This window comes from Caloenas nicobarica, chromosome 17 (assembly GCF_036013445.1).
Source record: "Caloenas nicobarica isolate bCalNic1 chromosome 17, bCalNic1.hap1, whole genome shotgun sequence".
NCBI lineage: Eukaryota > Metazoa > Chordata > Aves > Columbiformes > Columbidae > Caloenas > Caloenas nicobarica.
In genome coordinates this window covers 3,101,687-3,115,138 of record NC_088261.1, presented here as the reverse complement: position 1 = coordinate 3,115,138, position 13,452 = coordinate 3,101,687, and the positions used below count along the sequence as shown (strand labels likewise).

Here is a 13,452-nt window from a genome sequence, read left to right as displayed (position 1 = left end):
CAGCCCAGCTGCAGGGGAGCGTGAGGCACCAGGTGCTGGAGCTGGCAGAGTCCTGGGGACATGGACCGGCCTGCCCCATCCTCCTCTGCACCAGTCGCCCCGCACTGCAGAACCAGAGCCATCTGGTACCTGCTCTCATACTCAACATCGTGTGGCTTCCAGCCACAGCATCATTTGGGATGACTGGGGACAGGGGAGTTGGCTTCCCCCAGCGAGGGCGAGATTTCTGCGTTCCTTTTTTCTAGACTGAAGAATGAAATCAGCGGGAACTGGCCACCTTCCCAGCGCTGAATTTCACCCACAAATGCACCCTCTGTTAAACTGTAAGATACTGTCTTGCTTCCTGCAAGCAATAAATATTCATACAATATGCACTATTGATTTATTAGAGAGTTTAAGCGCTACACAGTTTTAACTATATCTATAGAAATAATAAATGGTATTATAAGCAATAGTTCAGTCACTATGTAAGCAGTAAAAAGGTTAGATTGCATGCTGAAAGAATGCATAGAAAAGTATGTATTTTACTAAGTCATTCTTCAAGAACTATAACAAATACTGTTCATTTTATTACAAAAATTACTTACCATTTATTTAAATGGAGCCAGAGAAGAATCAGGACATTAAAAGAAAAAAAAATCACATTTCAGTTTCAGACAATGGGAAGAGGGAATGTTTAAAATATAAAATATCTAGTAATGTATGTAGGAAAGAGGAAACTCTACAGACCTCAATAAATGGTTCTAATTTGATCTAGATGCTTTTCTCAAAGCCTCCCAACATGCTGTTTGAATACTTGTTCAGTTTGGTGTCTCACATTACATTATTTTGGAGTTTAAAATTTATGACATATACTTCTAATACTCTGATTTATTTAGTGTGAACCACCACCACCATTTTAACAACACGGTTACAACTACACTTACTCAGTGATTCTTTCCATATTGTGACTGGAGCAGAATATCACAGAATTGGGAATCTAATCTACAGTGAGATGATGAACAAGTCATTTAAAGTAAGTCTGTGGAAGAACCAATATAATTTTTTATATCCCACTAGGTACCTGCCTTAAACTTTGCTCTCATTTTAGGCTGAACTTCACCCTCCACCCCAAAAAGGCAGAACATGCACACACCGTTAAATCCCTAGAACAGATTATAAATAGGATTTAAGTGGTATACCATTTTGCATTGCCTCCTCTGAGCAAAAGTGAGCTTCAGGCTCAGGAATTCCAGTAGTGCTCTATTCTCACAGCATGGTACTGTGGGACGTCAGCCTCTGATGAAATGTGTTGCAAAAATGGAAAGTACAGAGGAAGGGCCTGGCACGGAACCACTGCCTGCAAGCTCTGTCGGCTGCTGATATCCAGGAGGTCTGCGCCTCTCATCTCCGTTTAGCAGTAAAAGGAAATTATGATAATGAAGAGTGACTGATTGCTGAAGTGGATCAACCTTAACAAGAAGATACTGGACTCCGATGTGCTCCTGCCTGCAGGATGATCTCACGGTTTGACAAAATCCAGGCCACGTTACTAAGTGTTCTGTGGTCAGTGCGTTTTGCTGCGGCAATCCCACGGGCGCTCGTCTACGGTCACACTTCAAACAGTCAATCAAAGGTTTTATGACATAACAAATTTGGTATTAGTCTTTGCCTTTGTTAATGAGAAACAAGGCACGTTGCGCTGTATCTGCTTCGACAATGTTCCAGACCTGTTTAGTCATGGCAAAGGGCTTGGCTTTTCACTAGTTCTTTCTTCCACATACTTTTCTCCAACAGATTTCCAAATCTAACTAAATAGGTATGGACTAATACCCTGTTTCTCACTACTGCTATACAAATGACCCCCTTTCCTAAAAAGGGATCTGAATGGAAGGATGAAAAATGAAGTTTCCATTGGAATGGGATTGGAAATTTCCATGACAGCTTTGGAAGCGGGATTCAAGCCTGAAATCCTGTTTTTTGCAACAGATATGGATATTTCAGAATCATCTTTGACTATTAAACTGGAAAAGCTGATTTGACCTCAAAAACTTAAAAGAAAAAAAAGGTGAGAGAAAGAAATAGAGATAAGTACTTCGGTATTTAAGAATATCCTAATACAGTACTTACTACAGTAAAGGAGCCAGAAAAACAGTGGTAACAGGAGTTACTGGGTTTTTTAAAACAGCAGTTGAACACAGCTTGAACCTAGGAAAATGAACTGGAGCTCGAAGCAGCTTGTCACCAAGAGCCTTCTCATTGTATTCCTTTCAAATTCTTCCTGTCTTTACTCTTAACTAACTTCAATTATTTTAGTGAACGATGGAGTTTGAAGAGCTATAAAAAGACTTCTACATATTCACATTCACAAGGTGACCGATATTGATCATATGAATACATATCAAGAATTTTAACCTCTTTCAGCAGCATCTTGCAAGCATCATTTCATATCATCCCATATACAACAGTACATTCAACAGTAGATGTGCCTTCAAAACGAGAACAGCCAAAGGCTTGGAAATACTTGCTTTTCTGGTGGTTTCATGTGGCCAGGAAAACAGACTATAGCTTCTAAAATTACTTCTGGTTTACTGCAAAAGCCCTACTTTTTTTAGGTATTACTTTGGAAAGGCAATTTATTTACCATTGCATTTTCCCGTTATACTCTTTTGTATGGTGTTGGAGTGTATACCATAGATTTATTAAATACTGTCAAGTTGTTCTTAATGCCTCTACATTTTTTCTACTTGTCAGTGTACAGGAATCACTTCCAAAGGTTACAAAAAAAATAAAAAGCACTTCTTTTTGCACTCCATACAATTCAGGTCACCTCCCCATGGCCTGCTCAAATCCTGCTTATTTCTCACCAGTAAAATGAGAAAGAGGAAGACACCATTTTAAGGCTAAAATTAAACAGATTTCTTCCAACATAACAGTGTAAGACCTTCTTTTAAAAAAATGCAGTATGATGAAGCTGCAAAGGACACAAACACCTGTATTTCCCTCTCAAGACAGGTACAAGTCTTTTCCTCTGATAATATGTTGCAAATCAATGACTTCAGATTCAAAATTTTATGAATTGTGCATTTATTCCATCCACCTAACCTCATCACACAGGAACCACTCATACTGCTGCTACCCAGCAATCCAGGGTGCACCGAGCCATTCTAAATTTAGCTTCCGGAGTTACCGAACACTAAAAACATTTCTTAATTGTACCAAACACGCCTCTCATAGATTAGTGCTTTACTTGATAATGCTTTGTATTTCAAGCGTCCTTTTCTGGGCAGCAGCAGCAGCGCGGCTGCCTTGTGTGGTAATTGCCCACCCTGGTGTCTGCGCAGAGCGAAGCGATAGCGGGTTCCTGGCTGCCCAACTCAGCCACACCACCCACAGCTGCCATATGTTCCACACCGCGGGTTAATAAGAATGGTTTTTCACCTTCCCTCCCAGAAACAAATGTCAGCATGGCGCTGAGCCATAAGCTCTTTATTTAATATTGAAGCAAAACAATGCTAACTTGACCACAGTGCCAAAACTTGACAAAGTATCCTGAATACAAAGTTCTACTCCATTTCATTTTAATTAGTGTCCTTTGCAATTAGACAAATGATGAAAAGCACATGGGGACTGCCAAGATGAATCAAGGACATCTGGTAACTTTAACATTTCAACATGATACAGATAGGTATTACTCTCAGATATTCTTACGTGCTGTTTGAAACAACTAAAAAAATTAACAAAAATTTAAGAAAAATACTATTAAATGCTTTTGAAACTCTTTTTGGATAGCTTTAATTGCTGTTTCTCATGCAACATAAATTTGATCATACATCTTGTCGAATTAGCTTCTATTTCCCTAAGACGTATTATAATCTGAATTTTTAAAAGTGAGATCATAATACACTAAGATTATCTGGATTACAGTTTCTTAGACACCCCAACTGACTCTGAACTACTAGTGAAAAACAACTAATCATGAATTTAAGACTGCTTTTTTGACACTTGCATTGATATGCATTCTCTTGAGGCTTGTGACTCACTGATGATGCAGTACACAGAAACCTAGAAAAAATAAAAACAAAATCCAGCAATGACATCAGCAGCTGCAACTGTGGGCTCTCTCTTCAAAAAGAACTACGACGTTTTTTACCCCTCAAACCCACGGGGCATTCCTAAATAAAAGAATGTTAAATTGAAAATATATCAATGATATGCTGAAAAAAAAGACTAAGAGCGATCTTTCAGGAGAAGCTATGCAATTTTCTGTAACTTTGGTAGCTTTTAGCTGTGAAAGACTAAGACTAACTGTGACAATCACATTTTTAACTCTCATGGCTTTTACATATTCACAAGATTGCAATATGATCCGTCAATGCAGTTGCCGGAAATATTCTAAAATTAGTTTGGTTCTGAAATAATAATTCTCCAAACAGAAGAGAGATTTACAGCAGCACCTGACATGCAGAGGTAATTACTCCAATGCAGAGAACAACAGGTTACAGCAAGCTCCTGTCCTTGTTATAATCCATTAAAATTTGAGAATATTTTTGCATACAAGGCTCATGATTTGGCCATTTTTCAAGGTATATCTGACATTAAGGATATCATTCCCTCCCATGCATACAAGCTATTTTAAATGTGTGACAATTGTACCTGTTCACTGCTGGCATCAATGGATCTGACAGCTCTGAAAATAGCTTTTCAGCAGTAAGGAATCAAACAAGCCAAAACGCCTTTCACAAATGAAAGACGTTTATTAAACAGCAGTGGGATATCACAGAATCATTTAGGTTAGAAAACACCTCTAAGATCATCAAGTCCAACCCTTACCTGGCACTGCCAAGTCCTCCACTAAACCACGTCCCTCAGAACAACGCCTACCCAGCACTTGTGTAGCTATAACCACTGACTGGCTAAAGCTTTTAAATTTCAGTCAGTATTTTACCTTCAGCCACTCAGGAACTCTGCTGTGCCAGGACATCGAATGTGCAGGTATCACAGAATGTATCACTTATAAACCCACATGGCTATACATACGCCAATCTTGCACATCAATTAGCGCTCCGGTTTTTGTTGCCAAGTGTTGGGAACGGGTAAATCTGACCCCCAAGCTCTCCTGGGAACACGGGGAGGATCTGGGCGGTTGGGGGGCGCAGGCCCCACACGAACCCGCCACAGGGTCACCAGAGGGGACGCTTTTACCCAAATACCGTGTGTTTCCCCGCCAGCCGTTTCCCTCACGCTAACCCACTCTGGTTTTAGAACCGCCGTTCAGAGGCTGCTCCCGGCAGCCGGCCCGGGGCTGCCGATGCCCCCGCACCGTGAGGGGAGGCCGGGCCGCCCCCGGCCCCGCTCACCCCGCGGCCCGTCCTGGCTGCGCGCCCGCGGAGGCGACACCGGCGCCGGAAACGATGAGCGCAGGGAAATCCTGAGGCAGAGATTAGGTAACAGGGAACGCGCTCTCAGGTTTCCTTCGGGTTCCTGTGAGGAACCTACGCGTCTGGCTGCCTTCGCATGACTCATCGCTACGGCGCGGCTGTCAGCGCGCCTGCCCCCCTTCCACCTGCCTCCCCCGGGCCGCCGCCGCCGCCGCCGCCGCCGCCGCCCCCCCCCGCCCGCTCGGCCTCCCGCCCGCTCGGCCTCCCGCCCTTTCCCGCCGCGGGCCGGGCCGCCCCCTCAGGCCGCGGCCCCTCGGCGCCCTCCGGGCCGGCCCCGCTCCCGCCGCTGCGCCCCTCGCTCCCCCCGCTCCTCCCGCGGCGTGCGCGCCCCCGCGGGCCCGGCTCGGGAGCGCGCGCGCAGGCGGGCGGGAGGCGGCTGCCGGCGGCGGGCAGGGAGCTCTCTGCGGGCGCAGTGCTGATCCGCCGGCGGGCGGCCGGGAATGCGAAGCAATGGCCGCGGGCGGCTCGGGCAGCGGCAGCGGCGGCAGCAGCGCGGAGGAGAAGAGCTACCGCCGCTTCCTCGAGCTGTTCTTGGGCGAGTTCCGCGGGCCCTTCGGGGCAGAGCCGGAGCCGGCGCCGGCTCCCCCCCCGGCTGCCAACGCCGCGGCCGCCGCTGACGAGGACCCCGGGGCAGAGGGAGAAGCGGGAACGGCCGCCGAGGCGGAGGAGGGAGAGGGCGACGCCGGCGACCCTCAGCCGCCTGCCCCACCGCCGCCTCCCCCGCCGCTGCCCCCGCTGCCCCGGCCGCTGTCGGAGTACATCACGGAGGAGGAGGTGGAGGGCGAGTGCCTGGACCTCTGCCTGCAGCAGCTCTACAAGTAGTGAGTGCCGGGCTGAGGGGAGAGGGAGCCTCCCGCCGCGCTGAGGGGAGGGCGCGGGGCTGAGGGCAGCCCCCCGGGGCAGGGCGTGGGGCTGAGGGTCCCCTCAGTGTGGGGGGCTGAGGGGATCCCCTCAGTGTGTGGGGACTCTCCATGTGGGGCCGAGGGGGATCCCTCTGTGTGTGGGGACTCCCCATGTGGGGCTGAGGGGACCCCCCACTCTGTGTGTGGGAAGGCGTGGGGCGGTGGAGCCCCCCATGCTGGGGGTGTGGGGCTGAGGGAGACCCGCCGTGCTGGGGGGCGAGGGGAAGGTCTCCGAGGCAAAGAGTTATGGACTTAGGTGGTGCTGAGTTGCTCAGGATCAAAGCTCTGTTCGGTTCCCCCCTGTCCAAAAGACGCCTCTGCTCTCTGCCCCCTCCTTCCCTCTCGCCGGGACAGGGAGCGAAGAGGCGAAGGGAACAGACAAGGGACAGCCACAACCATCCATCTGGAGAGCAGCTTGCTTGGGGAGGGAGGGTAGCGGGGAAATGTCTCACGCTCTGGTGCCAAAGCAGGAAGGGGGGGTTGCCTGTGGTTGATTGTACTGAGGCTTGAAATCGAAATGTTCCCTGCATGCGGGTTTGTAAACGGGGAAACCTCTGCCAAGAAAGAAGGAAGGAGGTAGAACAAGGGGCAAGGGAAGAGAGGCAGTCTGCCTCCTTCCCCCCTCCAAAAAAAAAGAAAAATCACATTGAGAAAACCACACCATGTATTTACAGACCAGGGAGAAAAGAGGAGTAGGAAGAAAGCCTTAGGAGAAAGCTATCCATAGTCATGGGGCTTTTTCTACCGTCAGCTGGGGAAAGCCAGCTCTCCTCTATTCTGTACGGAGGCAGTTTCCAGATCTGCGCTTTCTAAAGGCTGGTGCATAAAGAGGAAACAGATGGGATCTATTCCCAGTGTGAAGTCTGTGGACTGAAACCTAAAGATCAGTTACCAGTGCCTTGCATTGTGTTCAGCTTTGGCTTTGAAGGCTTGAAATAGGAATGGTTGTTAGTGGCATTTCTTTAGGAACCTTTTCAAACTGATGCCACAGGAGGAGACAAATGAACCTGTGAAAATATGCACAGCACACCGGAGAGCTTTCTGCCATTGAGCTGGTAATTGTAATGAGAGGTGTTACTCGGTCACAAAATAAATAAATAAAGAACCAGGTTTTACAACTGCATGGTCTGTTTCTATTCAATTCTCATCTGCCCTCTGCATTTGTGGATGATAGGAACAACACAATGATAGCTGCAGAGGACAAAGCTCTCCTATTCACACACGCTCACCCTGACACCTCTGGAAAGTCTTTCTCTGGAACACAGCAGCACGTTCATACGATGTGATAGAGAGAAGAGAGGCAAGTCCCTTTTATGTATTTGGTACATGTTTTTTGTTGGGTTTTTTATTTTTAAACATTTGTGAAATGAAAAATCAGATTAGTTTAAAGAAAGTTTTAGACATAGAGAAGATTATAGTATTTTTTTAAAGTATATCTATGAAATGATTTTGAACTTCAATTCCACCCCCGCTTCTTTCTCTGAGTGTCTCCATGCCCCAGGACAGGCAGACTTAGATTCCTCTGTTTCTGAGGCCCATATTCATGGATGAAATTATTAAGCTAAAAAAGACATTTTGAGAATATCCTTTATGTAGGGATAACTCTTGCTTTGCCAGGTTATGGGGTTTTGTGTTTTGTTTTGTTTTCCTGGCCTTTGTATAAATCTTTTGATGGCTACTGAATGAAGCATCTCCTTGGCTTTGTTTATGATGAAGTCAATGCAGACTTCCTCCTATAGGCACCCACATTATGAAGCAAAAAGCAATATCTGCCTCAAAATTAAGAGAGCAGGGGATCGTGTTCTAAAAAAATTGTTTTCCAAAGGCTTCAATATTTTGACAATGTATAGGAAATACATTTTTAAATAGTAAAGTAATATTTTTTTACTGAAGATTGGTAGACATTGACTTATATCTGTCTAGCTAACTGCAGAATGTAATGCTTTAAAACATTTTAAAATATTATAAGCCAAATCTAATAGCTTAATACAGAGAACTAAACTGAAATACGTTTTTCTTGAGCGATGATGGAACCTGAGGTAAGTGCAAGCACACAAAACTGTTCTTCAGGTAAAGTATTGTATTTTTGTACACGGTCCAGTCACCAGAGAAGCTTAAAACTGTCACAAAACAGGCAAAAGTAGAATGTCTTCCCCCATTACAGCCAAGGGTTCAACTAGTCAGATGATGCCACAGATGGGAAACCTCACGGATATGAGTAAAGCTACTCTTGTGCCAAATGGTTGTTATAGTGTTAAAAAGAAAAAAAAAAAGGCACATGGAAACTCATGTGAAGGGGAATATTTTATTGGTATGTCATTAGCAAGAAAGACTATTGTGAAGGCATGTTTTCTGTAACCGTAACTATATATTAGTCAAATGACTGGTTTGCATTATATGTAGCATGAGGATAAAACCCATTACTGTGAAAAATCCAACAGCTGTTTGCTGGCTATTTTAAGCACACTGCTTTAGTTCTTTTTGAGGGAAGTAAGACCATCTCAGAAATGAGAACATATTGCCAATCATGAAAAATATAATAGTTTTCTGTCACTGTGTAGACCAGTACCAAAGAGTTCCTATTTAGATTTTCCTGCTATTTTCCAAAAGACTCATATTCCCCTTTGAGTTTTCCAGTTCCTGATTTCTTTCTAGAGACAGCATATGCTTGGAAAATTAGGTTAATGTAATCTTTATATCTGTCTAAATGCCACAAAATGTGTACTGTGTGCTTTCTTAGTGGTGGTCAACAGAATGAAACTGCCTGGTAGGAGGTATGTTAGATGAAGAAAAAACAAATCAAGAAAGAATAGCATTTTAGGAATTGCATTGGAACATTGGCTGATAGCGTGAAAGTACATTTTGTGATTATCTTCTAGAACATCTTATTCAAGAGAAAGTGATATAATTTATAGTTTCTATGTCGAAACAAATATACTAAGGACTTAATCTTACATCTGTTAAATATGAGACCCCATTGCTTGCTTCCACTCATTCAGGAGTAGATCTCATTTCTGGTTTATTTTCAAGGAAGAAGTTACTAAATTGATGTAACAAAGTTATATATCATGCTCTGATCTTTTCCTCTTCCTACTGATACTTTCATTAAATCTAATGGATTAAAAAAGCTGGTTCTTGACAAGACATCTGAAAAACTCATCAACAAAGATGTGGTTGCTGAGAGAAGAGAGGGCCAGACTGAGTTAAACAGAACAACTTTATCTTGCTCTTACATTTTTTTCCTGTACAGATGAAGTAATTTGAAAAATTTGGTTGTATATTGTTCTTGCTTTACCTTTTTTTTCCACTCGCAAGCTTTGATGGGAATAGATATAGTAGATATTTGTAAGTTCAGGTTTACTTTCAGTGATTTTGGTGGTACAATATTTTGCTTTCAAGTATTCATTTAGAAACACCTTTAGCAAGCTTGGAGTGCTGAGATTTGCAAAATATGGTAAGTAAAACAGAAGTAGTATTTAATGTTGTGCCATCTTAAGTGCTTAACTAAGGTGCTGATGACAAAATTATTATTTTGAGGACTGCAAAAATCTTGCTCTGACTTAGAACATGAAAAGAAGAACTTTTAAGCATTGCCCTTTTAGATTTCTACACAGAATACTATGCAACATTCACAGACTATCATAGTTTAGAATTAAAAAATGTGATATTTGAAGTGAGACTTTTTAAAATTAATCCTTTATTTTAAAGAGAGAAGGTTTGTTGTGTGGTTTTTTTTTTTTTTTTAGGTTTATGTATTCCCCCATAGTTTTGCTATGAAAAATCAAGAAAGGCAATGTAGACTCAACCTTTTAAGATTTGAATAATGTAAAATGTGGGCAGTAAATAAGAGTAGAGGCAAGGTGGGTTGTAGCTGTGTTAATGTTTCACTGGAGCCCCCTCCAATATCAGGAATCTCTTCCTGAGGGTAGTTGTTGAGCTACAGAACAAGTAACAACCCCACAGTTCACACCATCTATCATCTGATAGAAGCGTATGGAGAAAGTTGGGAGAACTTTGGTATTGTTGTTAATGCCTTATTACTCTTTAAAAGACCCTACTATGACATTCAGCCCATATATTGGATGATGGTGATGTTGCAGCATACAGAGACGGGCACATTTCATGGATTTTAGACTGGAAATTATTATATTCTGCAAATTGGTGGTATTTAGTGACAGTCACTTTCAAAACACAGCTAACAGTCTACACAGTGAGAGTTTCTTTAAGTTGGTTTTAAGGCATCTTCAGCTCATGCTCCCACACTTTTAAAAATACTGAATCAAATCAGATATTTTTATACTCCTTTTAAAAAAAGAGTATCAGCTAAAATGAGCTATTTAAATTTCAGATTTACATTTGTAATGGTTAACATATATGGTGACATTTCAAAACTTACTAATTTATGACTAAAAGGGTGCTGAGTTTTTCAAGTGCATTGGTGGCTATACTTGGAAGTTGCTTTATATAGTATGGAAAAAATTGATTCTTAGTGATCAGATTATGGGAATATATGCATTCCAGTGCTTTTATTTCAATGGATGTTGCAAGTAGTACAACAAATTAAAGAGAATTGATTTTGTTAAGAGCTTTTCACAGCATGTTTTTTTTTGACCCAAGAGCAATTTGCATAGATTCTACTACTCCTAGTGAAGCTGTTTGCTTTTACACAGGAATTGATTGAAGAATTACACCTGTGCTAACCTGATCTTTTTTTTGAACCTTATATAACCACTGTCAAAACTAGATTGGCTTATGAAGAAAGAATGTATATATGAGTCTGTATAATAAATTTTATTTGTAATATGTTACTTTTCATTTATGAGATACTCAAAAACCTTTGACTAACCAAAATCTTACTGGGCATCTTGTGAAACTACTTTTGACTCTATCTTTTGGATGTGATGAGCATGTTAGGCTTCATTCCTTTAGCGACTTTGTTTAGTAATTTTTCTTTTTTGCACAAAACAGTCTGCGTAGAATAGTTTTATCCTTAAAATTCCTCATTGTAATTTCGTCCAACAATGGCGGAGTATTTCTCCACCTGTACTTTGAAGGAAAGTCTACTTAGTTGTTCTTTTCACAGAAGATTTTTAAAAGTTACTTTTACTGATGTTAAGGGTAAACTTCTAGCTTGCCTTACAGTATATTAGCAGAAGTTCCAGTGCATTGAGTGCTCTGCCACTGGTGTGTGTGCTCATTCTTTTTTTGTTGTCTTGCTAAATTGCTTACATGATCCCATTAGAAGCAAAAGGAACAGGGCATGTAGTACACAGATAATGACAGTACTGTTTATTCCTATATTTTATGTCACTCTGAAATAATTTCTGGCTGTTCTGCATAATTTTCTTTCTTCATGTTGTTTTGTGTGTGTTGGTTTGAGTTTTGTTTCCTCCTAGGAAGAATTCGCAGTGACTAGGAAAGATATGTGATAAATGAGATGAAATGGAATTAGCACTTTAAAACGTTAGATGTTCTTTGAGCCTGGCTGCAAGACTGCCTTATGCAATGCAATTGTGATTACGTAAGGCAAATGGTTATAAAAATAAATATGTCCTGGGCAATATGTGTCCATGACGTGTTAGTAACCTATGACATGCTACTAAACTGTAACTGGTCATTGCTGCATACTATAATGTTGGTCCTCATTTGGTTTAGCTGAAATCAACCACTAAACAAATATTCTAGATTTTGTTGTTACAACATATTAGTCATTAGATAAAATGAATGCAGATTTTGGACTTGTTTTATGGAAACGTTTCTGCTGTGTCTTTGTACTTCATTAGGAAGAAACAACATTATCCACCTTTAATAAGACATTTTATAAAGAAGTAATCATCAGAGTCATAAATTAGAACTGCAAGGGAAATAGCTGCCCTTGGGTACTTCAATAATTAATATAGAAGTTAAACGAGTTAACTAGATTGCAGGATTACCTCGGTTTATGTTTATATTGGATGGAAAACAGCTGAAGGCAACTAATGATTGAGTAACTGAACCAACATTTTAAGCTGTAGTACAGCTCACCAGTTCTGAATTCTGCATGCAATCCATTGAAAAGTTTGATATTTTTTGTTGGTAGAGCAGGATTAAAAAGTTGACTGCTAAACTTTGATCATGGGAGAATGCGCTTGGAACACACAAGTCTGAATTGGGAAACATTTGCACTTTCTTGTAGCTATCATTACAATAAAAGGAATATTTGATTAATTGGGTAAAATTGCGTGTAGCTCCTTAAAGTTAATTTTCTCAGAGGACATGATTTTAAAGCTTTTTTGCTGGACTTCTATGGTCCAGTAAAGTCTGTTAAATTGTATCTAATACTTTTCCAAGGTTAGTTTCTTTTGCTCTTCATTTACAATAAGAATTTGAGTACTTTCTCTCATTTGAGAATATGATTTTTTCATAGGCTCTGTACTTCCATCATGATGTAACTAAAAATAGAAGCAGTGTATAAAAATAGGCCTTGGCATTTTAACTTCTTGGCACTGTCTCTAGGGCTGTTCCTTTCACCTCAGGCTATGACCTTCTTAGGGAGGTTCAAAGATCTGAAATGCATGTGGTAAGTTATTCCTCATTAGTGTTGTGAACACTGCATTCCACATGTTACATTAATTAGCTTCTAGAATGATTCTTTTACTTTCAGTTCTAACTTGAAGTTATGGAAGGCTGAAACCCCCATGCTCTAGCTGAGAATGGAACAAATAGTTATGTGTTTTCTTTTTCTGTGGAGAAAAGCGGTTTCCAGGAGTGTCTGGCAGGAGATGGTTCAGGCTGCAGGGCTGGAGAGGAGAAATAAGCCCGTAGTGAGTAACAGGATCCTCTTCCCCAGTGCATTGTTCATTGGAGAATGAATTTTAAGTGTTTTAAGCTTTCCTCATTGGTGTTAACCTTCTTCAGTTTGGCCGATTATGAACGACTCAAATGATCATATAGAATACTTAAAGTCTTGCTAATTATAATTGTATACTAATTTTAGAATAACATTTTTGGGTATTAGATGCTTTTGGTTTTGTACCTCACAAAATGGAGTTGGTGTAATTCACATTCACTTTGTTTTTACTGTATGCCATAAACATCAGCAGCGCTTCCACAGTCATTTTAAAAAACGTGACAAGCTGCAAGGTTCTAAA

At 41.7% G+C, this 13,452-nt stretch overlaps 1 protein-coding gene across 1 annotated transcript in view; it reads left to right on the top strand.

Annotated features, from left to right (window-relative positions):
* Window positions 1–5,766: 5,766 nt before the first annotated feature.
* The window catches only part of PPM1E (protein phosphatase, Mg2+/Mn2+ dependent 1E), a 59,092-nt gene continuing 51,406 nt past the window's right edge, over window positions 5,767–13,452 (top strand). Inside the window, exon 1 of the mRNA XM_065647380.1 lies at window positions 5,767–6,241. Coding sequence (XP_065503452.1) covers window positions 5,871–6,241 — 371 coding nt within the window. The 5' untranslated portion in view covers window positions 5,767–5,870. The remainder of the gene's footprint in view (window positions 6,242–13,452) is intronic.